Source organism: Ictalurus punctatus, chromosome 17, assembly GCF_001660625.3.
Source record: "Ictalurus punctatus breed USDA103 chromosome 17, Coco_2.0, whole genome shotgun sequence".
In the NCBI taxonomy this organism is placed as follows: domain Eukaryota; kingdom Metazoa; phylum Chordata; class Actinopteri; order Siluriformes; family Ictaluridae; genus Ictalurus; species Ictalurus punctatus.
This window is the reverse complement of record NC_030432.2, coordinates 20,697,043-20,724,379: the sequence shown is the minus strand read 5'-3', so window position 1 is coordinate 20,724,379 and position 27,337 is coordinate 20,697,043. Positions and strand designations below refer to the sequence as shown.

The 27,337-nt window shown below is 40.3% G+C and overlaps 1 protein-coding gene across 2 annotated transcripts; it reads right to left on the bottom strand.

Moving 5' to 3' along the window:
• Nucleotides 1-12,857: 12,857 nt before the first annotated feature.
• Nucleotides 12,858-27,337, bottom strand: LOC108278251 (major facilitator superfamily domain-containing protein 12). Of its 2 annotated transcripts, XM_017491472.3 has the most exons (11): nucleotides 26,628-27,337; nucleotides 24,042-24,252; nucleotides 22,912-23,038; nucleotides 21,752-21,961; nucleotides 20,385-20,477; nucleotides 20,181-20,273; nucleotides 19,911-20,081; nucleotides 19,381-19,475; nucleotides 18,538-18,668; nucleotides 17,046-17,093; nucleotides 12,858-16,011 (listed from the first exon to the last, which is right to left on the bottom strand). In XM_017491472.3, exons 1-11 carry the CDS (start codon nucleotides 26,884-26,886, stop codon nucleotides 15,935-15,937), a joined length of 1,515 nt encoding a protein of 504 aa, XP_017346961.1. In that variant the 5' UTR covers nucleotides 26,887-27,337; the 3' UTR covers nucleotides 12,858-15,934. The 2 variants fall into 2 exon arrangements, with proteins under 2 accessions (XP_017346961.1, XP_017346962.1); XM_017491473.3 differs by lacking the exon at nucleotides 17,046-17,093 and having other exon boundaries at nucleotides 26,628-27,335.

Below are 27,337 nucleotides of genomic sequence, written 5' to 3'. Positions count from 1 at the left end.
GAGCAGTGGGTGGAGAGACAGATGAATGAAAAGATGGATGGATGGATGCCTGAGTAGGTGAGTATTGCAGGTGATTGATAGACGGATAAACAGATGCGAGTTGGGGATGAATTAATAGAAGGATGTAAGGGTCATTGGATAAGGGTGGGGATGGATGGAAAAGGCTAGAAGGATGGACGGACAGAAAGAGATGCGAGATGGGGATGAATTAATAGAAGGATGTAAGGGTCTATGGATAAGGGTGCAGATGGATGGATATGGATGGCTGCTACACCCTGGTGTAAAGTGCTTTGAGTGCACTATATAAACCGAAGGAATAATTTATTATTATTATTATTATTATTATTATGGATAAGGTTGAAACAGGTTTGAAGGATGGATGGATAAAAGTGGAGAAGAACAGAAAGAGGGATGAAAATGTACAGAAGGGTAGATGGATGATACAGCTGGAGAATAATAGAAGGATACAGGGGTAGATGTGTGGAAGGATGGCTGGATGGCTGGATTAGGGTGAAGAAGAATTGAAGGCTATATATAAGGGTGTAGAAGGATGGAAGGATAATTGATGGTCAAGAACGATGGAAGGATGCATAAATAAAATAATGGATGGATGGATGGATAATGGTGGAGAGGGATAGATGGAAGACTGGATTGAAGGATCAATAAAGGAGGAGAAGGATGGACAGGTGGAGGGAAGGATTGATAAGGGATGGAAGGCTGCATGGATAAATAAGGGTGGAGAAGGATAGATGGATAGATAGATAGATAGATAGATAGATAGATAGATAGATAGATAGATAGATAGATAGATAGATAGATATCACTGATTCTTTCAGTATTGCACCTGGTAACGCGGATGCGGCTAAAAACGGTTCATAAACTCTGTTATGTTACTCCTTCCCCATCTGTCCTCCATGCTCGAGGTGTGGTCACTGCCCTTCATTCTCACTGACCACCATCAAAGGCTCTTCACAGCATCGCTCTGAAATTCCCAATTCGTTCCAAACTCTGGCTTTGAAGAGCGTTCGAGCTGTGAACGTAGAATTCGCTCTTCCTCTCCTGCCATATGGCACCAACATGGGCTCAACAGATTCTTCGTGCTCCGTGTTGGAAATATGACCAGTGATGCCCAAGGCCTCGATCCTGACTAATGCTAAAGCGTATCCCGTAGAGGTTAACGCTCACGTTTGTGAGGTTTTTTCCTAGGATCTGGGGCTCAGAAGTCTCTCTCAGAAGAGATTTCCGTGAGCAGAAGCTGCCACATTTCATCACGCCACGTCCAGTGCTGAAAATATGCAGAACGCGAAAAACAGGAGGTGTGATAGCGTGTGAAGTGTAGAAGGAGGAGGATTTAAACACAGCCGGCACACTTCGTCAACGTGAACACAGATTCTGTGTCTCTAAATTTCATTTATACATCTGGTAGCATTTCGACTGGGACGTCACTGCCAAACAGTTCTGCAAGTAATATACAAGCATTATAAATGCACGCATGATCAGTATAATCGAATAAACATCAACAACAACATACTACCATGTTGGAAATGTTAACATTAAGAGGAATGCAGGAACCTTTTAGGAATTTTACACGTTTCCACCTGAGGAACTGAGACTAATTTTAGTTCCTGGCCTGTAGTTCCAGGTATCTTTAAGTTCCTGCACATTATGCTTTTTATCCGTTTTCGGTTACATTTAATGTCATGGAACATCCTAAGTTCCTATTCTTACATACGTTATAGAAGCTATAAAAAGTCCTTGACTCAACAGCATCTTGGGAAAAAAAACAAAAACAAACACAGCTTGTCATGTTACCTCTGACTGTTACAAAATACTGACACTGGAGACTCCTTCCATAAGGGTTAAGTTAATGTCTCCTAACAGAAGACGTCACCAAATCAATGAAAACAAACATGCTTAATCTGTTTATGTGCAGTGTTCGCGTACGAACGAGCCGTTACTATGGAAACACAGTTCGAATCGGTGAAATCGCAATTGCACTGAAATTGTTTCGCGCAGTCTGTCACAGTGATGTTTGTTGGTAAACGAGACCCTTTAGCTGTACTCACGTCGAGCTCACGTGAATCGAACAGGGCTTCGGCTGAATGCGCATCGCGATGACGTCACATGACGCGTCATGGCCCGAATCTGCAGTAATTTTGAAAAATTGCAAGCTGCAATGTTCCCTTGATTTTGTGTGAGTTTATGTGACGTGGGGGGAAAAAAATTATAAAAGTGAATCCATTTTAAAAAATAAAATGATAAATCGCAAACTCCTGGAGAGACTGATAACAATAAGGAATTTAGAATGAATTGCTGTTATAGAAAATGAATCGATCAACACCTTCTAAAAGATTCAATAGTGCTGTAGTACGACAAGAACGTTAGCATACCATGCAGCGATAATGTTGCTTAGCAAGCTAGCTTTTCGATTTAGCCAGTAATATTCTCATAACTTTTTATTCAAATATAAAAAAGTCAATAAAAATGGATTTCACCTTAATCCATGTTCGCTGCCTTGACATCCCAGAATAATCTAGAACTAAACTAGATTATATTACAGATATATACTGAGCATTGCAACTGGCTACATGACATTTTAACGTAGCTTGGAGTCTGCTGTATGTGTGTGTATACATATATTATTATTATTATTATTATTATTATTATTATTATTATTTTTAAATGATCTCCTGGTCTTCAGGAGGAACATTCCAGGAATCTTTCCTCCGTCTGTCAGTGAAGAATGAAACGTTCTGCTTTCCTCATTTATTCCTGAGATATCCTATACTTCTGATATCAGGAAATCTCAACATATCACCCTCCCATCAGGTTACAGCATCCCCGCTGCTGTTAAACTCAGGTTACAGATGAGCTTTGAGACCTGTGCTGGCTCTTTCTCCTTCTGTTTGTAATCACGTGTAATGAGTTTCTGCTGTGAACTTTAAAAAGCCGCGAGATGCTCGGCTGCTGCCAGCGTGGCTCCGATTCGGCCCTTCGGGACGGTCACATAAAAACCACAGCGTCATTATCATCTCCCGGAGCTTTCGCCCACCTCCTCCCTGAGGAGTTCTCCTCTTCCCCTTTCCCACTCATGCGCCGCAACCCGATCTCACGCAAAATCCATGAGAATTTGTAGACATTTTGCAGGATTTCACAGGAACACAGTTCTGATTAAAAGACGCAGTTTGATTTTTTTTTATTATTTCTTTTTACATACAAATACAGACGATCACAAGAGCTACAAGACTAATGTAGCAAACAAGTACAGCGAGCCGATAGTCTTTACTCTGAAGAATTTGCATATTAACCTTTCTGATCAACATGTGATCAACAGCTTCCAGTGTTTATTTTATAAAGAAACACTAAGCGTTTTAAGTTAAAAATTTCTTTCATTGACATTTCAAGTCTATTTTTCACTTTACCCACAATGCCGATCGACTACCTCACTGATCTTAACGCAGTGCGATTTAGCCCTTGCTTTCAATCCTCTACCTTACGAGAGCGCCGCATCGGCGCTTTAGTCCTTTAGCCTTTCCAGCTCTCGCACCTCCTCATCGTCTGTACGCTCCGCTCAAAACGCATTAGCTTCCAAAGCTTCACCTTTCATGCTAATACCATCACACTCGTCATCTCGTAGATCGCTAGCTAGCCGTGTCGTGTAGCTGCATGCTATTCTGGGACTTTGAGACCAAAGAGTGCTTCAAGGTCTCGAAGCTGGATTTCTAACAGCAGCTAACAGTTTTCACTTACGTTTGAGATCGGAAGTCACTAAACACGTCACAGATATTCCATATTTCTATAAACACATATTTATCGTTTCACAGTGGAGATTTTTCCTCTACATGTGGAAGGATTTTAAGAGTTATTGTGTCAAGAGCTTACTTAAAAGTAAAGATCATCGCTGAGTGAAGGGTTAAACAGTGTCACTCAAACGTACTGAAGCATTTGAAGAAAAAAAATTCTATTATATTATATATATAATACTTTAATAAATAATAACTTTGTGCAAATACATTTAACTGAAAATTTAAAAAAAAAAAAAAAAAAAAAAAAAGATATGGTCTCACACTTAAGGTTAAGGGTCAGGGTCGGAGTTAACATTCATGCCTTGTCTTTGGACTTAATTTCTGTGAAATTTAATAAAATAACATTTTTCCATTATACTTTTTTCTTTAAAATGTTATCCATGCTGGATAACATGACGTGCTTTACTCAGTTTCCCCTCAGGGATCAAAGAGCAACATCTATCTATCTATCTATCTATCTATCTATCTATCTATCATATAAAGAGAGAGTAATACTAATGGGCTTTTGTGGTATAAATACAAAATGGTAGATTTTTTAAAAATATATATAATTTTAAAATGTCATTAATACATGAAGTTAAAATGCACAGAAATGATTACAGCAAACAAATATTTAATTCATGATGGTAGAGATTTGTAACTGGGATAAAAAAATGTAAACAGGTAGAAGAAAAAAAAGTTTGTATTTAATAGAAATGTATTTACAGTAGAAGTACTACATTTATTATACACATGTGAAGAACAAATTTAAAAGAAAATTCAAATGAAAACTTTAAAATGATACCGTAGTATAGTATTGAATCTGAGTGTGTCATATCATACACACATTTGACTATTTGTACTGTATGTATACATGTAGAAGTGTGTGTGTAAGTTTAAATGCCTCCCCATAAAACTCTTTTGTTTGTTTGTTTGTTTTTTAAAGACGTGTGAGTGTCTGTTAATGTACTTCAAGTACTATAATCTGCTGTAATTTTCTACACAGCAACAGAAAACCCTCACAGAAAACACACCATGATGATGACAGGAACCAGAAGTGCTACTGCCTCCTTGTGGCCTCTCAGAGAATTTTTACAGGAACTAATTTGGCAGAAGATTTAATCCAAAGCAGCTCAAAAGTGAGTCAGAATCCAGTCCTGATAATAGCATGTTGAATACAGGTGCCACTAGTTTTGAGTAACTGAGCCAAACAGTTACAGCATGAACAGCACGAGCTGTGATTCAACTTGAATTATACTGTGTCGAAAGGTATTAAAAAACTATGATAAATTTTTTAAATGATATATATATATATTTCTCTTTCTAACAATTATCACGTTAGTTGCTGCCACTCTGTGTAAATATTTGAAATGTGTAATTAATATTTTTAAAAAAGCATTTTATTAAATGCTGAAAATGTTATCACGATCACTCAGAAAAGTGTATGTATGTGGTTAGCATGCTCGCCTCACACCTCCAGGGTTGGGGGTTTGATTCCTGCCACTGCCCTGTATGTGTTGAGTTTGCATGTTCTCCCCGTGCTGTGGGGGTTTCCTCTGGGTACTCCAGTTTCCTCCCCCAGTCCACAGACATGCATGGTAGGCTGATTGGCATGTCCAAAGTGTCCGTAGTGTATGAATGGGTGTGTGAGTGTGTATGTGATTGTACCTTGTGATGGATTGGCACCCTGTCCAGGGTGTACTCCACCTTGTGCCCCATGCTTCCTGGGATAGGCTCCAGATTCCCCAGTAGGATATGCGGTATAGAAAACGGATGGATCGGCCAGCCCTCGTCTCTTCATATTGGGAATATCTCAGAAGGCGATTACTACAATTAGTACTATTTTCGGTCTATATACAGTTTTCTGCATACCAACGTGATAAAAACGTATAGCCATGACGACACACAGACACGCCTCGCTACACTAGCTGTTAGCTAACGACCGACACCTGTCTCAAAACCAAAAATGTCTCTTAAAACCAGGGGGGGGGGGAAGGTATGAAGAAAACCACCAACTCCAACGTGAGCGCTAGCTCTGTTCAGCCAGACAAAATTGTTAGCTAGCTAGCTAGCAACCTCCGTTTTAAAACCAAAAATCTTTAGATATTAAGAAAGACTGAAGAAAACTGAACATTCCTAACCTGAACTAGCAAGCTAGTTAGTGATGATGTATCAGCAATTATTTATTTATTAGCTAGCTAACTAGCAATTTCCATTTTGAAAGGGTGAAAAAATAAAATTCTAGGAGGAAAAGTGATGAAGGAAACAGCTCCAACTGAAGTGTCAGCTATCGAACTAGCCATTTCTCAGGGAACATTGCTTAGCTAGCTAGCCATTTTAGTCTAAAGACCAAAAAGGTCTCTTTTGGAGTCAAAAAGAAGGAAAGCTGGTAAAGAAAACCACAGATTCCGACCCAAATGTTTGTGATAAATGTTTATTTTATCGAGTGCCAGTACTAAGCTGACAGAGTAATGCCATAAAAAGACAGAAAAAGAAAGAAAAACACCCTGGACGAGACAGAACAAACAACAACAACAAACAAAAAGCCAGCAAAACAACAGAGCTCTTTTTGAAAATGCACTCTAACTGCTGTTGAATGCCGGACTCACAGAGGCTGCTGCAAAACAACATTAAACTATTATTTAATGAAGAAAAAAATCACAGGCTAATGGGCTTCATCAGAGGTTTACTATAAAAGTGCGAGCCAGCATTACTATTATTTGTATTATTATTATCACAGCACACATTATAAATCCATCAGCTGACCTCCAGCTCTGTAGGCTAATAAAGCGCAGCGGAATAAGGGCACTCGTTCGCTACACGCCGTGCTCATTAGGAACAGATCGGCTGTAACGAGGAGCAGACTGGTGTTCGACCTGCTGCGAATTAAAGCGCAGCTCTGTTACTGTTCCTTTCAAATCAGCCAGGGTTTCTAATGTATACATGCAGTTACATTTCATGGGGTGTTTTGAGGAGTGTGTAAATTCAGCACGGCTCACACACGCTCATCAAGTTACATCGGGATTTCCTGGAGTCTTGGAACACGTCGATATTATTCACCTTTTCGGTCAATACCGTACGAGGTCAAGTTGATTTGTTAAGTAGATTCGTAGCGTCACTTTCTGGACAAATGACCGCAGATGGTAATTCTGAAATTTCTGCAGCCCCAAGTCATGTCATCCCTACCTTCATTTCCCCCTTTCGTGTTTATTTTCTTGACTTCTGTTGTTCCACCGAGTCAGAAGGTGCGTCTCGATCAGCTCCCTGGGTGGGGAATCAGTGTATGGGTGTACACGAGTTGGGGCACCGGTAAGGACCCTGGTTCACCACACACTGGGACACCGATGACTCAATTTACAGCGACATGACCACGTACTCGCGTTGTAAAACGTCACCACCGGCATTTATCAACAACACGCAGGGCCGATATCTTTCTGACATTATACGTCATTTAAATTTCTATGCTTAATCACACACGTTTCTGTCATCACGGTACTTCAAGGATCATAGGCAAGCTAGTGTATTAAAAAATAATAATAATAAAGTCATTAAACACTTAAACGTCGTTCAACTCAAACTGTACATAGAACGTCAATAAAGTTAAAAAATCTCGAACGTAAGTAATCTGAGAGCTACAACAACGATAACAAGCTACTTACACTCGTAGATGAAGTTGGCAAAGAGTTCGTCCGCCATTTTTAATTTTTTTATTTTTTTTTTTAGCTGAAAGGCTTTAGAAAACATGGCGTCATTACCAGTAAGGGAACGTAACGAGCATTAATGCTCCCTGGGATTTTTTTTAGGGAGCAAAGGTTCCTGTGCACTGGAAGGATGTTGCAAATTGAGACGGCCCTTAAAATGGCCGCCTCTCTGATCAGTGCGCTGACTGCTGAACTACGGAGCTGATTGAGACACGCCCACAGAAACTCAGATGGACAGAGAAACTCATCCATTTTCATTGAACTTGTAGTTAAAAAAATAAATAATAAATAAATAAATAAATAAAACAGCACATGCCCTCTTAAAGGCTTGTTCGTGGCTTCTTTGAATGGGACTCCCAGTTACAACTCAAAACAATAATCAATCACACAAAATATCCAACTCTGTCTTCACAGTTACAGCAATAATATTCATTCAAATCAAATACAATAAATAAAATAGTACGAATAAGATAATGAGTAAAATCTTTTGTAAAGGGGTCATGACCCTATGGGAACCCTTGGTCTATAATTATACAGCATGAAGGTATGGAAGTACAGAACTTAAAAGTGAATAGAAGGCTGTGAGTTCAAATCCTAGGATTTCCAGAAAGCCCCCGATATTGGTGTCCAATGCTGGGGTCTCTTAAAAAAAAAAAAAAAAAAAAAGGTTTCCTATTTATCTACAATGAGAAACAGACACCATTCACAGAATACATTGTACTCCATATAAATGTTGTTCTGAAGCTCCAGAGGCACTTTCCTGCATATGTTTTGGGAATGTCCAACCGCGTTGTTTTTATAAAAACATGTGGTCCATCTTTTATGTGAACTCGCTGTTCTTGAATCTGGCCTCGATGCGTCGCTGCTGCTGTCGAACTCTGATCTTTGTACAACTTTACACCGAACCAGAAAAAGGCTGGATCCTTGGCAGTAAAGAAATCTATAGTGCAGTTATGGATTACACCAGAGGTTAATGTAAAAATAATACGGCTAATGTTTTTCTATAATGGTGCTTGTTTACTACATATACGGCAAGTACAGTATAAACAAAGCCAAAAGATGCAGCGTCATTTCTTGGATTTAAATAGCCCAAACCTTAAAGAAATAGTTTAATAGTTTAAAATAGTCTACAGTACCTCCACATTTATAAAAAAAAATAATAAAAATAAATGTAAAAATCTGTTTTCTGCCCAACTTTCTGCCCATGCCAGCTTCTATGAATATTTTCATGGTGAGAAATGTCTAAGGGACTCTAAAGTTTGTTAAAAATTTCTTCCAGAGTGTTGACAAAAAAAGGTTTCTCAAGGGGTTAAGACCAGTACGGTCTGATAAAACATGTTTCAAGGATAATGGTTTCTGGCAAAAGGTCCGTGTTGGTGAGTCTTCTCCTAAAATTAAAAACTTGCGGGTCATCCTGGAGTGACCTATTCGATAGCGGGTGTAGATGATCTGAGCCCAGCGATTTGAGGCTTTTAATGTGAAGAACACCATCCCGTGAAGCATGGTGGCGGCGGCATCGTGTTGTAGGGGCGTGTTTTGCTGGAAAACGTCTCAGTGTTGCTTATACACTATACAAACCTGAAATGAAAATACTCTACACGTATATAAATGTGCATCGTAATGTGTCAAGTTTCGACTCGTGCTCATCGTGAATACATGACGGTCATCGATTTTGAAAAGCCACGTTTCCCCTTTAACCACAACAGAAACAGCTCGACTCGTTTCGAAAACGTTTCATTTAACACAGGCACATAACTGTTGTTAAGGAGACGTTTATTTAGCGTTTATGGAAGGAGTCTCCAGTGCCAGCGCTTTGTAACACTCAGAGGTAAAGCTGTAACTTTAACTTTTCTGACAGACACAGTGCATTTTGGACTTACTCGGTCCCTCCAGGATTTCGTGATCGCAGAAACGAACACAAACCCAAGCAAACGTCACAATATTCGGAAGAGCTCGCAATTTCAAAATAAAAAATCGACCATTTTCTACAGACTGGGGCCGTACACGAGTACAACATGAGTACAGCTAAAAAGATCTCATCTACCAGCAAACATCACTGTGAAACACCGTGTGAAAATTTACGCTGCAACGAAACTTGTACTGCTGCACCGTGGGAAACGATGAGTGTATTTCCCATAAACACAGCTCTGTTTGTCTCTATTGTCCGAGCTGCACACTGCATCACCGTCCTCCTTTAACCAGTCCATTGTGCTGAATCAGATCTGAAAGAGCTGACACTGGTTTGTTTTTTCTCCCCAGAAACATTGTTCCAATTAGCCGTAATTGCTCTATAATAGGACGCAGGCGGACGTGTGTTTTCCATTCGGATTCTTTAAGCTTTTAAACAAAAGGTGTTATTAATAAGTGTTTGGGTTGGGGTTTATCCCCCCCCCCCGCTAGAGATGTTCTACACGACACACAGACGGATAAAGAAGGATGAATATGTTTCAAATAAAACTACTGACTCTCTTCCAGCTCAGTGTGATTACACTGAGGCCAGGAGGCCATTAGATCATGTAGCAATCTAACGGAGAACAAATCTCAGTATTTCAGTACTTCATACTTTCCAAAGAGGACGAGATGAAATGATGTATAACACTGCAGCAGAAATACGGTGCTTCTTTAATGATGGGAATTCTAGATATTATAATGAATAAATAAATAGTACTATATGTTAAATATATTATTTATGAATATCGTCACAACTATAGCCCATTGCTGATATTTCTACCTCCACTGTAATATATTACATCTGAGCCTATCATTTCTTCTTATGATACAATATGTCTATATCAGGATGATAATTGCGCCGTGTTGTCCGAGGTGTGTGTGTTGAACGTATCGTGTTGTGACCAAACACCAAGAAAAATTCCTAAATGCATGTAAATGTATATGGTGAAGAAAATAATTGTGATATTGATGCTAATGAAATGTATATGACAGACAGATATTATTACTGTAAAACATCGCATCTTTATATCATCAGGTTTTTTGGTCATTGAACTGTAATAATTTCCATTCATCCATTTTCTGTCCTGCTTATCCGACACAGGGCCACAGGGAGCCTGGAGCTCATGCCAGGGATCTTGGGAACAAGGCATTCTGGACGGGATGTCAAGACATCGTAGGGTTCACGCACACACTCGCTCACTCACACACACACACACTTTAGAGATGCCAAATCAGCCTACAGCGCATGTCTTTGAACTGGGGGAGTAAACAGAGTACCCAGAGGAAACCCCTGAAGCAGGGAGAACATGTGAACCCCTAACCCTGGAGGTGTGAGACAAATTTACAGAATTTACTGTTGACAAACTCGCTTTATTCTTCTACACCAACAAAACTCTTAATATAAGTTTTTTTTCTTTTATTATTTTTTTTTTAAAGAGATACATCAGCTCATTATAGGTTAAAAAATGCAGTACAACTAAAATGCTGAACAAGACCATCTTTAAAAAATGTCACAAAACACTGACAATATATCCTGACATTTTGTAACAAGTAAAACATATAAAAAGTAAACATATAAAGAAGAAATATTGCCTATATTGTGTCAAACTATTGCACTGTGTCTTTTGCCAAATGTGGCCTTTTTTAAGTCACTGGATGGATGGATAGATGGATGGATGGATGAAAGAAAGAAAGAGAAAAAAAAAGAAAGACAGAGAAAGACAGAGAGAGATCAACATGGATTATTTTACAGTAGGAGTGTAGCCTTACTACACTAAACTACACTCTTATCCACCCTGTTGCTTTTTCCTGCCACCTTGTGGATAAAATGAGAACAGCAGGAAATGGAAATGTGGAAGTAGAAGTGTGATGTAATGCAGGGTGAAATATTCATTGTGCCTTAAGTTTATATAAACATGTACAGTACAAAATAATATTTATACACATCATACATTCAATAATAATAATAATAATAATAATAAAATATTGACTTTATGTCCACTGCCTTAAATATATAAACATTTATATATATTTTATAATATACTCGGACATGTCTATGATCAAATGAGAGTAAAGCCAGTAATGTTACTCACTCATCTGATACTGCTCATACTGGCATTTAAATCCTCTGATCCGGATCATCACACTGCAGCTAGTCAGTAGGTTCTGTGCTAATTCTAGTTATTAATCTAGGATTGAGACGAGATTCTGTACTAGAAGGAACAGAAACATTTTTCAAAAGTCTAAATTCTTTAAACTTTTAAACTCCGGACGACCAAGACCGAGGATGGCATGCTCACCGCAAACCACCTCCTAGGTTCAGAACCAACTCTGAGCCCAACATTGAGGAAATACGTCATCGCCGACTTCAGAGGTTTGAACCAAAGATTTAAAAACCTTTTAATAACTTTTTATGTTTGTAAGCTGAAGTCATTCGGATAGTTTTGCTCTGAACTGTCAGGCAGCTGCACTGTGACAACTCAATCACTTCAATTAAGCAGAGGCATGTGACTGGCTCGCCAATTAACGGCTCCTACATCACGTGATCAAACCTGCCTCCTCCTCCTCCTCCTACTGACAGAATGCACGTTTCCCCAAACTTCCCAGATGTCTACAAACTCTGGAAAACCATGGATCACGTTTCCAATTCTGCATTTGTGCAAAAATAATAATAATAATAATAAATATATATATTTCACAAGGTTGTAAAACATCAGGGAAATAAATGTATAAAAGGGAAAATAATCATAAAGTGCATTAATTTGTCCTTCATTGCGTTTCACAGTGACGTCACCCGAGTCATAATTTTCCCCCACCTTCCTCTGTGGTAATATTAATAGTACATCTGATCTGGTCTCCTAGCTTTCATTTCCTCTGTGTTATACCATGCAGTAAATAGACATATTAAATAACATTCTCCTTTCCTAAAATGTAATCAAAACACTTTTATATATTTATATGTTCTCAGAACATCTGGGACACCGAGGAGTTCCTCCTGAAAACACCTGATTCACTGAATCCACTGAACCTGTAGAAACCACAGCACTGTTCAACCCTGGCGTGTGATTGGTTAGAAGGTGCTGATGAACTTTTCCATGACAGCAGCTCTGACAGTAGTGCAGCCTTTCTCTAGCGCGCACACACACACACACTTGTTCACACTGTGCTGCAGTACATTAAGAGGTCACTGGAAAACCTTAAACATCCATCCATTTATTCATCTTCCATGACCCACTTTATCCTGCTCAGGGTCTCGTTGATCCGGAGTGTATCCCGGGAACATGGATGTAGGTGAGGTGAGGTGGGAATACACCCTGCATGGTTATGCAGTCCATCTCAGCATATGATGCGATGATTATATACGAAATTATTTCAAAAGCAGTGATTTATTCACTCAATAAAAACAACAATAACAGAAAGGTACATTATATTTTTTTACTGTATGCAATTTGATAAAAAAAAAAGGAAATAATTAATAAAAACATACAAACAATATTGTACATAAAAAAAAAGAAAAAAAAAAAGAAATGTCTCAGGCAGATTCACAGCAGATCATGTCCCTGATCAAACCTGTGTCATTATTTATATCTATATATAAAAATTTCCATCCATTTCCTTAAAATATCCCTTTAAAGATTAGACCTGCTATCAGACCTGACTGAATCATTATTGTATTGATTATCCCTTACAATTTGCTGAAGAATCTAAAATACAACAACAACAACAAAAAAGGTGTGCACATCCAAACGCACCCTGATTTACGCTCAGGTGCAGGACAACAGAAATAACCACATGGAAAAAAGAAGCGTGATATCCACACACCGAACTTCCAGATCCAAAACAACGCTTCGACCGCCAGGTCTTCATCACGCTCCACACACACCTGGAATAAAGTACCACTCTTTATAGAAGATAAACTCCACACTCCAAAACACGTGACAATCGATTCAAACCACGTGACATCTGGAGTGCGAGCCTGATGAAGGTGATGTACCTGCTTCTATAAACAGTGGTACTTTTATTCCACGTGTGTGTCGTGCCTGATGAAGACCTGACGGTCGAAACGTTTGCGCTTTCCATGAAAAGTGGATTTATACGCAGCTTATCGAGTCTAACAAATCGGTCATCACAAAAGTACAGTTAAATTATACAATCGTGACGTTCCTCACAGGAGGGAGTCCGAATGTGGAACGATAGCGAGAAACAAATGTGCGTGTAATTAGTTTGTAAATAAAGGTTTCCACTTTACGGTGATGTTACAGAACCCGAAACAACTCTGTATAAAAATGAATACAGTATGTCACAGAGCACATTATTAGAGAGTGCACAGCGAAATGGCATTCATGTGATACGCAGGATCAAAGAAAAAAATACTGATCCTGATATTGATCAGATAGCAGAGAAAATAAGAAGCGAATTTGATCAGATCCTGTAACATCCTGTCAGATTAAGTTTAAATAGAATAAAAACAATTATATGTATTTATATTTGCAATGGAAGGCGGAAAAAAAACTGCGGGTTTGGCGAGTCATGTGTTTCAGATATGTATTTTTCCTCTGCAGTGCATAAAAATAAAGTTTAAAGCTTATTAGTTAAAGAAAAAAAAAAAAGAAAAAATATCGGATGGTATCGGTATTGGAAAAGACCAAGAGGTCTGGCGCCGTCTCTAATTATTAGCAATGGAAAAGAGTTATGTAGGGTTATAAAGCTTTACGAAAGTGTAACGATACGGTCGGTAAACGTTTGTCTGAACAACGCTGCGTCCGTCACCACGTGATGATGTTGTTGTTGTTGTTGTTGTTCCCTGTGAAATACAGAATAAAAATAATCCCTGTGCAACGTTTTTAACAGAATATGTACACATGATTTCCCTTTAAACATTAAAAGATGTGCGTTTTGTTCCCCGTCATTAACGTGTACGTTGTGCGCCGTGACCACGTACGCTCCGATATTAAACTGCTCACCACGCGTTAGATCACTACATCGTGCTGAAAAGAATGATAATACGATTATTTTATCTCTTATGTGATTATCTTCTCTGAGACAGGAGGACGTGTGACGATGCGCCGTCAATTCCGTCCGAAAATAAAGGGACAGTACGCACACGCGCACACACACACGCACGCACACAGAAAATCGACGTTACCGAAACTTCCGTCAATCTGGCAGGAATTTTGGTTTTTGAATTTTGGTCAGGAAAACATTTACTTCAAGGACTGATAAGCGAGACGTAGGGTTTTGTTGTTTGCACGCGCACACAGCTGGGTCAAATACGAGAAGAAGGTCTGAGGTGAAAACACTGAAACGAGATCATCTTCACCATCTCATTTGTTTTCGAATGTATAAACAAAGAAAAAGTCAATGAGACGGCAGACATGTCGCGGCTGACGGACTGCATGTTTCAGAACAACTGCCGCTTTCTTATAGATCATAATATAATAAACATAATAATAATAAAAAAATTTAAAATAATAATAAAATGCATTTATATCGCTGGTCCCTTTGTGAATGAATAGTGTCCGAATGCCTTAAAAATCGATTCACTCACACACACACTCACACAGAGCATTATGGGTAACACACACACACACACACACACACACACACACACACACCGTAGTGCATCTAGTCTATGGATTTTTGTGAAACCCAGCTGCTGAATAAAAACAATTGTAATAAACAATAATACAAGTGTAATAAAGTATAAACATTCCTGCAGCAGTTGGGGTAGCGCTGTTAGCTGTTAGACGACAATAGGCCAATTTCACAAGAATCGTAACTACGTTATTGGCGTGTAAACCTACGTCCAGTTACGGTTAACGCGATTTCTAATCTGAGGAAAAAAACGGACAGATACCTCACTGCCTCTCTCTGCAGTCTGCCGCAAATCAGACTGCAGGACGTTAGCGGAATTGCTGTGCGGCGCTCCTCCGCTACAGAGTCATGGCTGAGGGAGGGTCATAAATTCTTCGTTGAAGAGGTCTAATCAATTGGATCAATTGTGATTTCGTGTTGACTTTAACGTTGTTTTGTATTTCGAGAACATCGATCCTTCTTCTCTCCTCACGGCACAGACCCGCTTCTTCCTCCGATTTCCATTGGATGGAAAACCGTGAAAGCTTAAACATGGTATGTTTTGGTTTTGAATTACTGCACTAGAGGCACACCTGCCTCTAGACCTGCTTCTGGACTCGGCCATCGCTATTAGAGGAAGTCGGATTATACACCAGCGGTCATTCCCGGAAGTGTGACCTACGGACTGTACAGGTGTTTCAGCTACACACGAGAATGGTCCAAACACACACACACACACACACACACACACACACACACACACACACACACACACACACGCACGCACACACACACGCACGCACACACACACACACACACACACGGGATTTATCCATAAATAACTGGATAAATATGAATATAAATGTCAGCGGTGGCTCACAGTAATAGAGTTTGTGCAGATTTACAGGCATGTTTGGGAATAATTCAGTTAACCAGCGTCGGCTCGCTGCTGCCTTCTGAGTCTTCTCCATCTGACATCAGACCGGGTATCACACCGAGACCTGGGGACACACACACACACACACACACACACACAGAAGTCAGAAAACACAAAAACACTCCCAGGAATGCAGACGGATTCCCGCAGTCAGCAGAATCAACAGTCCGATTCAGAATGGTGGATTCCGATTGGTCAGAAGGTGTCAATTCTTCTACAACAGCAGCTCTGACGGTAGCGCGGCCGCGAATCACAGGCTTATATTCACGCTATCCGTCGCTATAGTGACAAGGACTAGTACAGCAGACGCTCCTCATAAAAGGGATTAAAAACGTGAGCAATCGTGGATTAACGTTTATGGAAGGAAGTCTCCAGTGTCATAGATTAAAGGTGCAAGTTTCCCGACATCTTCAGGACAGAGGAGTTTACGCTTTTTGTGGATTCTCAGTAACATGTCGAGCTGAGGGTTTTTTTTGTGCGGGTCTTATTAAGTTCGAGAGAGAGTGAGAGAGAGACAGAGAGAAGAGAAAAGAGAGAAAGAGAAAAAGAGGAGCGAGAAAGAGAGAAAGAAGAGAGAGAAAAGAGAGAAAAGAGAGAGGGAGAAAGAGAGGGAGAAAAGAGAGAGAAAGAAGAGAGAGAAAAGAGAGGGTTGGTCAGAGAACAGTTGTTTCTAGCTGTTATAACTATAAATGATATCAGGAACGAACTTGTTTTCAATGTAACTATAAAGGGATAAAAAGCATGACGAGACACTTCAGGACGTGCAGTTAGAGGATAATGATCTACCTCGGGGTAACAGTACAATTATTTTCCTGTAATAGCGAGACACCGAGCGCTTCTGTTTCCAGCTCGACCCGATATCCTGATTATGGATGTATATGTGTATGTTAGGTCTGTGAAGATAATTAGATGTTAAATTCAACACTGCAGTGAGATCATCATCATCATCATCATCATCATCAGTAACGTTTGTGTAGATAGGAATTGTGCACAGTGCTGTATGATTTCTGATTGCGTTTCATTAAAAGGCGTGGGATTTCAGCATGAGGCTGGTGAAGTGAAAGCGGTGTTGAGTAAGAACGTGAATAAAACTCTCACCATCGGGGAGACGGTTAGCAGAGCCGTTTACCTGCTGCTCCACCGACACTGTAATACACAACATTCACCTCGTATATCTGCGTTACGCCTCCATAATGTATTCCTGAAACTCTGTGCTGAATCCTACTGTAACAATCTCAATGATTATTATTATTATTATTATTATTATCATCATCATCATTATTCAGTCTGTATGGGTAGGAAAGTACATTAGACCATGTTTAAAATTAAGTTTAAAAAAAACAACAACAATATTTCAGACAGCTTTTTGTATTAGATTGAGGAGGATTCATGGATACGTATCGACACGCTCGCGTCTGACATCGTCCTTCATCGACACGCTCACCACACTAAACCACAAACGATTTATGTCACGTAACTTCCTGGAAGACTTCTGCGTAGGGCTGGGCGATAAATCGATGTAATATGGTTATCCTGATAAACGATTACACGATACACTTTTCTGAGAGAGAGAGAGAGAGAGAGAGAAAGAGAGAGAGAGAAGAGAAGAGAGAGAAAACAAAGAGAGAGAGAAAAGAGCGAAAAGAGAGAAAAAAAGATAAGAAGAAAGGGAGAGAAAAGAGAGAAGAAGCGAGGGAGAGAAAAGAGAGAGAGAAAAGAGAGAGAGAAGGGAGAGAAAAGGGAGAGAAAAGGAGAGGGAGAGAGAGAAAAGAGAGTGAAAAGAGAGAGACAGAGAGAGAGAAAGAGAGAGGAAAGAGAAAAGAGAGAGAAGAGAGAGAAAGAGAGAGAGGAAAGAGAAAAGAGAGAGAAGAGAGAAAAAAGAGTGAAAAAAGAGGGAAAGAGAGAGAAAGAGAAAAGAGAGAAAAATCTCACTTTTCTGAGATATCGTCGGTACAGTGACGTATTTTTAAAAAAAATGTTTTTAATAATTACAAATGAACGGACACTGCTGGTTTGACGTAATTAAAAAAACAAGAACAAACAAACAAAAAAAACAACAACAACAAAAAAAACTCATCTTCTTTGTCTTTGTAGACATTAAAGAAAAGTTTCCTAAAACTCAGTTTAACGTTGTTTGTTTTATTGTTTATTTTACTACTGTTCTGCAGATGGTTGATTATTTATATAATTATACATCATGATGCGCATCGTGTATCGGAGAAATGTCCTCAAGTATCGTGATATGAAATGTGTGTCATATCGCACAGCCCTACTTCTGCGTGATCCCAAATGACCTGAACATACAGTGCATTACACACGGCGCATTACCCATCAGTCCACTGCCCACGTCCAAGGCTCAGACTGTGAGGCCTGAAGGAATTACAGACGGGTGACAGGTATATTTAAAAAATATATATCTAAATGACCGTATCAGACCTGCCAACCTTTTTCCCCCTGTGTGTAGAAGCTCACAGGAATGCACAAATACACAGAGTGAAAGATTTCTAATACTAACTAGAGGAACTAACACCGACATCAGTTTGTTTGGAACGATGAAAAAGAGAGACATAGGGGATAAAGGTGGACTTACGACGGCTGATCCTGATTGGCCAGATGAGAATGGAGCAGAGACTGAGTGCTGCTACGACAGCGACTCCGCCCGTAACAATCACCATCACGTAGTGATAATACCACACACACGCAGGACAACACGCCTGAGTACTGCGGAGAAACAAAACAAACACACACACACACACACACTGTATATACGAGACACATTTTCTCTATTACAGTCCCGATCATAATATAAAATATAATGGATATTTGTTTACATTTATAAATATGTGTGTCAAAGACATGAATACAGTGTAATACAGCAGGACGTCAGTAAAATAAAAAAAATGAATAAAAAAAGACTAAATACTGAACTTGTTCGAGAAATACTGAATAAAAAAGCTGAGCAACAGTGAGTTACAGAGATTTTAATACACCTGGTTGTGTATAAATCGTACAGTGTAATTATTAGGGGGCCAAGCACTGAAGGTGCATAGGGACCTTACTGTCCTTCTACCTTTTCTTATTATTCTACTTTATTATCCAAGTGGCTAAAATTCTACATTAATAATTATATGATTATTTTAGACAATGATTTGATACTCAGTATCATTTCAGCACAGTGAATTGTCGTTATTGCCATTTAACATGCATTTTTATATTATTATTATTATTCAATAACGACAAGAATCTAATGTCTAGTACAAAGCTATGAAATGAATTCATATTACGTTTTCATTTTTACAAAAATGTCACTGACGTGCCCTTTTAAAATACACTCAAAGTCACTTTTTTTTTTTTTTTACTTTACACTTAACGTCGAACGTCTTGAATTTAATATTATAGTTATGGTTATTAGGTGTTTATGTAGTTGACTTACTGGCATGGGTGCAGGCCCTGGATGATTATAACTCCCACTCCGTTTGCCACTTTGTCAGTGAAGCTCATCGCTCCGTAAACGAACGCTCCACTTTGCTGCAGTGAGGATTACAGAAGGAAATAAAGACGCACGTGCAAAGATAAACGTAAAAGTACTGGAGATGTCGCTAGGATATCTGTAGCTTTTTCAGCATTAACTTAAAAAAAAAAAAACACGTTAAACAATTTATTAATTTAAATAGATTATAGCACAGGTTCCCAACCCTGGTCCTGGAGAACCCCCTGTCCTGCACTGTTTAAGGTTTTCTCTACTACACGCCTGACTCAACGAATCGGCTCATTAATAGGGTGGAAGTGGGCGTGTCCGAACAGAGAAAAACACTAAAATGTGAAAGATAGGGGTTTCTCCAGGACGAGGGATGTGAAGCTGTGGATTACAGGAAAGGTAAAGCTGCTGTGCTGTATGATCTAGAACATACACGTGAATGTAGATGAGCGTGTGTACAGGTGACGGAGCGGAGCGGTACGTACGGTTTGATCGGCGATGAGATCGGCGGTCATGGACAGAGACATGACGAGGATGGTGGCTGACCCCGTCCCCAGCAGCACTGCAGCTCCATACACACTGTCTCCCATATGAGTGTCCAGCAGAACCCAGTAAGAGAAGATCATGATCAGGACCAGACCCACAAAGTAGACCATCTACACACACACACAAAAAAATATTTTTTATATGCACGTTTGAACGTTAAGCATGGATCCGTTTTCATGTTGGATTGGGAGGGAAACCTGTAAACTCACACTCTTCCCGATCAGCTTGTTGAAGGGCTTCATGATAAAGGAGGAGACGAATCCGCTCACGTACATCACCAAGGGGATTGTAGCGATGTACTTCTGCGATCAGAGAGAGGAAAGAGATACACACACGCACAATAAAATTAAACTACAGATACAATACAGGTCTGTGTGTGTGTGCGTGTGTGTGTGTGTGTGTGTGTGTGTTACCTTTGGCAGTAGCAGTGTGTTAATGAGGTACATGGATATGTAGGTTTGTGACAGGTTCACTATCAGCCTCGTGCACATATAAAGAACTGCAACCTGAAAAAAACAAAAACGTCAGTGAAATACAACCCCATGTTCTCCACATGTTCGCCACACGTTCGCCACACGTTCTCCACACGTTCTCCACACGTTCGCCACACGTTCTCCACACGTTCGCCACACGTTCTCCACACGTTCAACCACACGTTCGCCACACGTTCTCCACACGTTCTCCACACGTTCTCCACACGTTCACCACAGTAACAACAGTGTAGTAAACACACTGAAAAGTAAAACCCCAAACTGGGTAGATTTACTCTTTATCCATTCTTCAGTTATTTATTCAGATTTCTTTCTTTCTGCATTTATTTATCTCTTTCTTTGTGTACTCCTTTATTCCTTTCTATATTCCTTCCTTTTCTCCTCTCTTTCCTTTTCTCTTTTTCTGCCGTTCCTTTACTATCAATTTCCTCCTCTTTTCCTTTTATCAGTTCACTTCCTTGTTTCTTTCGTTCTTTCAATCTTTCCTTTTTTCTCTTATTTCCTCATCTCTTTTCTTTCTTTCTTTCTGTTTCATTTGCTTGTCTCTTTTCTTTCTTTCTTTTATTTCCTCATCTCTTTTCTTTGTTTGTTTGTTTCTTTCTCCTCATCTCTTTCTCTTCTTTTTCTTTCTTGTATTTCCTTGTCTCTTTCTTTCTTTCTTCTCTTCGTCTCTTGTTCCATTTATCTTTCTCCTTCTTTCTTTCCCTAGTCTCTTTGCATTCTTTCCCTTTTCTTTCTCCTTTTCCTTCTCTTTCATTTATATCCTCACCTATTTTCTTTTTCTTTCTTTCTCTTTTTATCTCTTCATCTCATTTCTTTCTGCCTTCCCACTTTCCTTTCTTTCTTTCCCCTTTTCTTTTTTCCTCCTTTTCTCTCTCTCTCTCTTATTTCTTCGTCTCTTTTCTTTCTTTCTTTGTAACTTCCCCCTCTCTTCTTTCCTTCCGTTCAGGAAGCAGTGTAAAGAAGGAGATATGCTTCGCTGGCTCGTGTTCTTAGCACTGCAGCTGTGCAACATGCAAATCATCTCCTATTCACCTGCTGTGACCCAGTTACTCCCTGACTGCAGATTAAAGGTCACATGACCCTCCTGCCACACAGACTCGCGGATCAGTCACGAGTCATAATTACAGAAGAAGGTAATAAAATGTACACGCTCGCTGGAGCAAATCCCTTACTCATCATTCCCCTCCAGGGGTAACATGTAACTGCTGCAGAAAGCTGGATGCTGATTGGCTGATGGTATTATAAAGCTTGAACATGCTGGATGCTGATTGGCTGATAGAGTGTACCTGGTAGAAGGACGGCTCTTTGAGCCAGTGCTGCCACTGCAGAGCCACAGAGGGAGAGTTCGGTGTGAGTCGGGTGAGGAGAGGTTTCCTTTCTCCTTCATCACCTCCGTCCTCCTCATCCTCGTTACCCCCGGCCTTCGTCTCCCGCGTGCCCAGGTGGAAAAGCAGAGAGAAAAGCATGCCGATCGCCCACACGATCAGACTCAGATTCTTAACACACACACACACACACACACACACACACACATTTAAATGCAACAACTTTGAAATATATGTTACATGCTCATACACTTATTTACTAAAAACAACTTTTGAATCAAAGCACACAGGAAGTTTGTATACATTTTATTTATTTAAAGCATTATTAAAGCATTTCCAGTAAACTGTAGAATATGAAAAGAAAACCGAGGTCATTCTCTCTGTACAGTCATTTCTAGTGGAGAGTAACCGGCTTGTGATTTCCACATATGAGGTGTTAGAGATATTATGAGAACGTTATGGCTGCTGCACAACTTCCTGACGATTATTCGCAACCCGTGAAGCTGCACAGCGTCAACATCATTCTCAGTTTGTTTATTATTATTATTATTATTATTATTATGAATATTATTATCATCATCATCATCATACTGGGATTGTTTATTACTATTATTATCATCATCATCATCATCATACTGGGATTGTTTATTATTATTATTATTATTATTATTATTATTATTATTATTATTATTATTATCATCATCATCACCATACTGGGATTGTTTATTATTATTATTATTATTATTATTATTATTATCATCATCATCATCTTGTTGAATCTTACTCGAATCTTACTTCTACATTTTAAATGATTATTTTGAATTGAGATGACTTAGACTTAAAGCAGTGTAGAGCAAAATAAACATTGTGGTGGATGTGTATGAAGACCACGGAATCACATCGTGTGCAATAACAAATAAATAAATAAATAAATAAATAACTTTAAAGGAGATACTGAAATACTGCACATGTGAGAAATAAAGGGAAAAAAAAACAGAAGTAAAAGTGTCACCTTTAAAAAGTGAACAGGAAAAACAAACCGCGAAACTGTACATCGCGTCTCTGCTGTGCCGAGTCGTGAGTGTGTGTGTGTGTGTGTGTGTGTTTGTTTTTACACTCACTCTGAAGATGGGGATGTCGACGGGACCGAGGTTATCGGTGATGGACGGATCTTCATTAGACTGGAAATGGAACAGCAGCCACGCCACGGCGTACACTGTGATGTTGGCGATCACGGTGAAAGCGTATCTGTGGGATCGGAGAGAGAGAAAGGACATTCGTAAAATCACAATAAACTAGAATGATTCTCTATACTATAGAAGAAATGCAGACAGACACAATTCCTATACATACACACACAGGCAAATACACAGAGACGGACAAAGCGAGAGAGAGAGAGAGAGAGGGAGAGAGAGAGAGAGAGACAGGGATAATGAGACAGAGACAGAGACTGAAACATAGGCAGACATCTAAAGAGAAAGAGACAGCTAAAACAGAGAGAGATAGAAAGAAAAAGACAGACAGGCAGACAAATAGACAGAAAGACACAGAGAGATAGACAGACAACTAAACAGTAAGAGACATAAAGACAGAAAAACAGACAGAGATAGTAACAACTGCACATAGACAGACAGAGAGAGAGAGAGAGAGATTTTGACAGATAGATAAAGAGACAGACAGACAGACAGACAACTAAAGAAAGAGACAAACGGACAGATAGACAGAGAAAGATAGAAAAACAGACAGAGATAGTGACGACTGCACACAGACAGAGAGAGAGACATGCAGACAGACAGGTAAAGAGGCAGACAGATCACACTGCTGGTTGTTTGGAGTAAATCAGTATTGAATGGTGTTTGATTTTTTTCTGTTGTGCTTGAGGTTCAGTACGAAGTCCAGCAGTGAAATTCTACTCATTGACCTGAAATCTAATGAGAACCTGCGAGCGTGCAAAAACAGTGAAAACAGGAAGTAGATAATGAAAAACAAACCACAGAGCCGCAGAGATGTGACTGTACCCTCCAACATACACAAGTGTGCTGTTAGAAAAAAACCTTTTTCTTCTTCCTTTCGTTTCTGTGTGTGGCACCAAATCCAGACACAGTGCGTGAGCCGGAGTTTCAGTTCAACAACGAGCTCACCACGTGTCAACACCGTGTTCCTGTAAAAGGTGTGTACTGTATGCAATGATGTAGACGTGAACAATCCGGTATCACGAGTTTGAGCTGTTAAAAAGTTCTGCATACCGTACCTGTACGCCGTCAGCTCCACCTTGGCCGACTCGGACTTCACCAGCTCGGGAATGAGGGACAGGTGGGAGATTTGGGTCGCGGCCCAACCAAACTGGAAGATGATGATGAAGGGGATGAAGTAGATGAGACTGGCCCACTGTGGAGTGTATTCACTACAGCCCATACACTGATTAAAGATGAAGGGGAAAGAGATCACCACGCTGACCGTCCCTGCAAGACAGAGAGAGAAAAAAAGATCAGCCACATTTAGGATTCTGATTAATTTTCTATAACAGCAGTGCTGACATCACAGGTTTATGTTAATGTACTCCTTGCTACTATAACATAAGTGAGAACAGGAACTAACTTGTTTCATGTACGCTGCAGAACATTAAATATAACTATAAACAGATAAAAAGTTTGACATGCCGTACATTAATATATTTCTTAAAATTGTAATCATTGGCAAATTTCTGTGGTAGAAGAGGAATAAAACACTTCGGGATGTGTTGTTATTGGAAAATAATCAACCCCAGGTTGGTAACATCACGTCAGGCTGCATCACACCACCCTGCTGTGGATTATTGTACCATAACAGCATAAATATTTGTAATATTTAATTAAATTATGAGCACAAGGAATAAGCCTATTGAGAAATCTTATTGACAGTACAAAAAATAAATAAACTAGTATCGCAAATCAACTGGGTTTTGTGGTCATTCCTCAATATAATCTTAATGGTGAGGCGACTGGTAGTAGGAAGAGTCGGCTCTTACTGGGAGTCGGAAGAGTCCGCTCTTACAGGGAGTCGGAAGAATCCGCTCTTACAGGGAGTCGGAAGAGTCCGCTCTTACAGGGAGTCGGAAGAGTTGGCTCTTACTGGGAGTCGGAAGAGTCCGCTCTTACTGGTGAACTGATTGAACGGTGAAAGAGTCAACTCTTATTGGTCGGCTGAGCTGATTGTGTCGTAACAGTCAGCTCTTGTTGGCAAGCAACACAATTGGGAGTCAAAAGAATCGGCTTGAATGGTGAAAGAGTCGACTCTTATGGGAGAGCTGAGTCATTTGAATGGTGAAATGGTGATATGAGCCTATTGAGCAGTGAAAGACTAAGAGTTGAAAGAGTCGGCTCTTACTGGGAGCCTAAAGAGTTGGGTCTTACTGGGAGCCTAAAGACTCGGTTCTTACTGGTAAGCTGAGAAGACTATGTCGAAAGAGTCGGCTCTTATTGGAGCCTAAAGAGTCGGCTCTCACAGGGAGCCTAAAGAGTCGACTCTCACCAGGAGCCTAAAGAGTCGGCTCTCACAGGGAGCCTAAAGAGTCGGCTCTCACTGGGAACCTAAAGAGTCGGCTCTCACTGGGAGCCTAAAGAGTCAGTTCTTACTGGTAAGCTGAGCAGACTATGTCAAAAGAGTCGGCTCTTATTGGGAGCCTAAAGAGTCGGCTCTCACTGGGAACCTAAAGAGTCGGCTCTCACAGGGAGCCTAAAAAGTTGGCTCTCACGGGGAGCCTAAAGAGTCGGTTCTTACTGGTAAGCTGAGCAGACTATGTCGAAAGAGTCAGCTCTTCTTGGGAGCCTAAAGAGTCAGCTCTCACAGGGAGCCTAAAGAGTCGGTTCTCACTGGAAACCTAAAGAGTCGGTTCTTACTGGTAAGCTGAGCAGACTATGTCGAAAGAGTCAGCTCTTCTTGGGAGCCTAAAGAGTCGGCTCTCACAGGGAGCCTAAAAAGTCGGCTCTTACTGGTAAGCTGAGCAGACTGTATGTCGAAAGAGTCGGCTCTTATTGGGAGCCTAAAGAGTCGGTTCTCACTGGAAACCTAAAGAGTCGGTTCTTACTGGTAAGCTGAGCAGACTATGTCGAAAGAGTCGGCTCTTATTGGGAGCCTGAATAGTCGGCTCTCAGATGGAGCCTAAAGAGTCGGTTCTCACTGGGAGCCTAAAGAGTCGGCTCTTACTGGTAAAGTGAGCAGACAATGTCGAAAGAGTCGGCTCTTATTGGGAGCCTAAAGAGTCGCCTCTCACATGGAGCCTAAAGAGTCGGCTCTCACAGGGAGCCTAAAGAGTCGGCTCTCACTGGGAGCCTAAAGAGTCGGTTCTTAGTGGTAAGATGAGAAGCCATAGCTTACCGGTAATTACCATATTATTACTACCATACTACAAATACTACCATATTATTACTATTACCATAGCTTACTGGTAAACTATGTCGAAAGAGTCGGCTCATATTGGGAGCCGAAAGAGTCGGGTCTCATTGGGTGCCTAAAGAGTCGTCTATCACTGGGAGAAAGAGTCGGCTCTGACTGGGAGCCTAAAGAGTCGGCTCTTACTGGTAAGCTTAGCAGACTGTATGTTGAAAGAGTCGACTCTTATTGGGAGTCGAAAAAAACAGCCCTCATTGGTGAGCTGCACCGACGGGAGTCAAAAGAATCGGCTCATATTGTTGAGCTGAGCCGAATCCTCTGACTCACTGTAAAAGAGCCGGAATTCCCAACACAGAGGACACGCATCTTTCGTATTTAATCGCGTCCACGTTAACGTGTCACGTGCAGGAAAGCACTTTAAGCTTATCTTCCTGAAGATGACTAAAAATATATGCCAAATCCTTACCTATTAAATGCCACGTTTTCCTCTTGCCGTAATTGCAGCATCCTGAGGTTCTGTCCGATTCATATCCGATCAGAGGGGTGCACACTCCATCCGCTACCTGTCCGACTAACAATAACACACCTGCATAAGAGTTCTGAAATCCCAGGACAGAGTGATAATAAACCAGGAGGTAAGTGAACCACATAGAGGCGCACAGATCGTTTAGGAAATGTCCGACTGCATAACTTAGCCGCTTCAGCAGGGTTAACGACTCAGCCATGACCGACAGCACCGGCTGCAGCACCTCACACAGCGCGAATTAATCAACTAACGCAGGGCTTTTCACTTTATATCCTCTTTACCATCCGCCTCACTCCCCTGCGCAGAGGTTGTGAGCTAAAATAACGTTTAAAAACCAACAAATCCCGCTCGGGTGCTCCTGCTTTGAGAAACGGAACACATCCACTCTCCGCCCGGTTTCTGTTTAAGTCGCACGCTGGGAAAAGTCAGCTGACTCGCCCATAATGTGAGTGGGAGGGGCGTAAACACAACATCTTTTAAATACTTATAACTTATTTTCGACCATAAACCATATTAAAACCCACTTTAGCATATTATACGTTCTCCTAAACGCACAGTTTGTCGTTTAATTTAAACAAACTGTCTATGAAACGTCGCCGCTTCCGGTTTTCTTGGCGAGTGTTTTCCCTCAGGAGGTTGTGCTCACATTC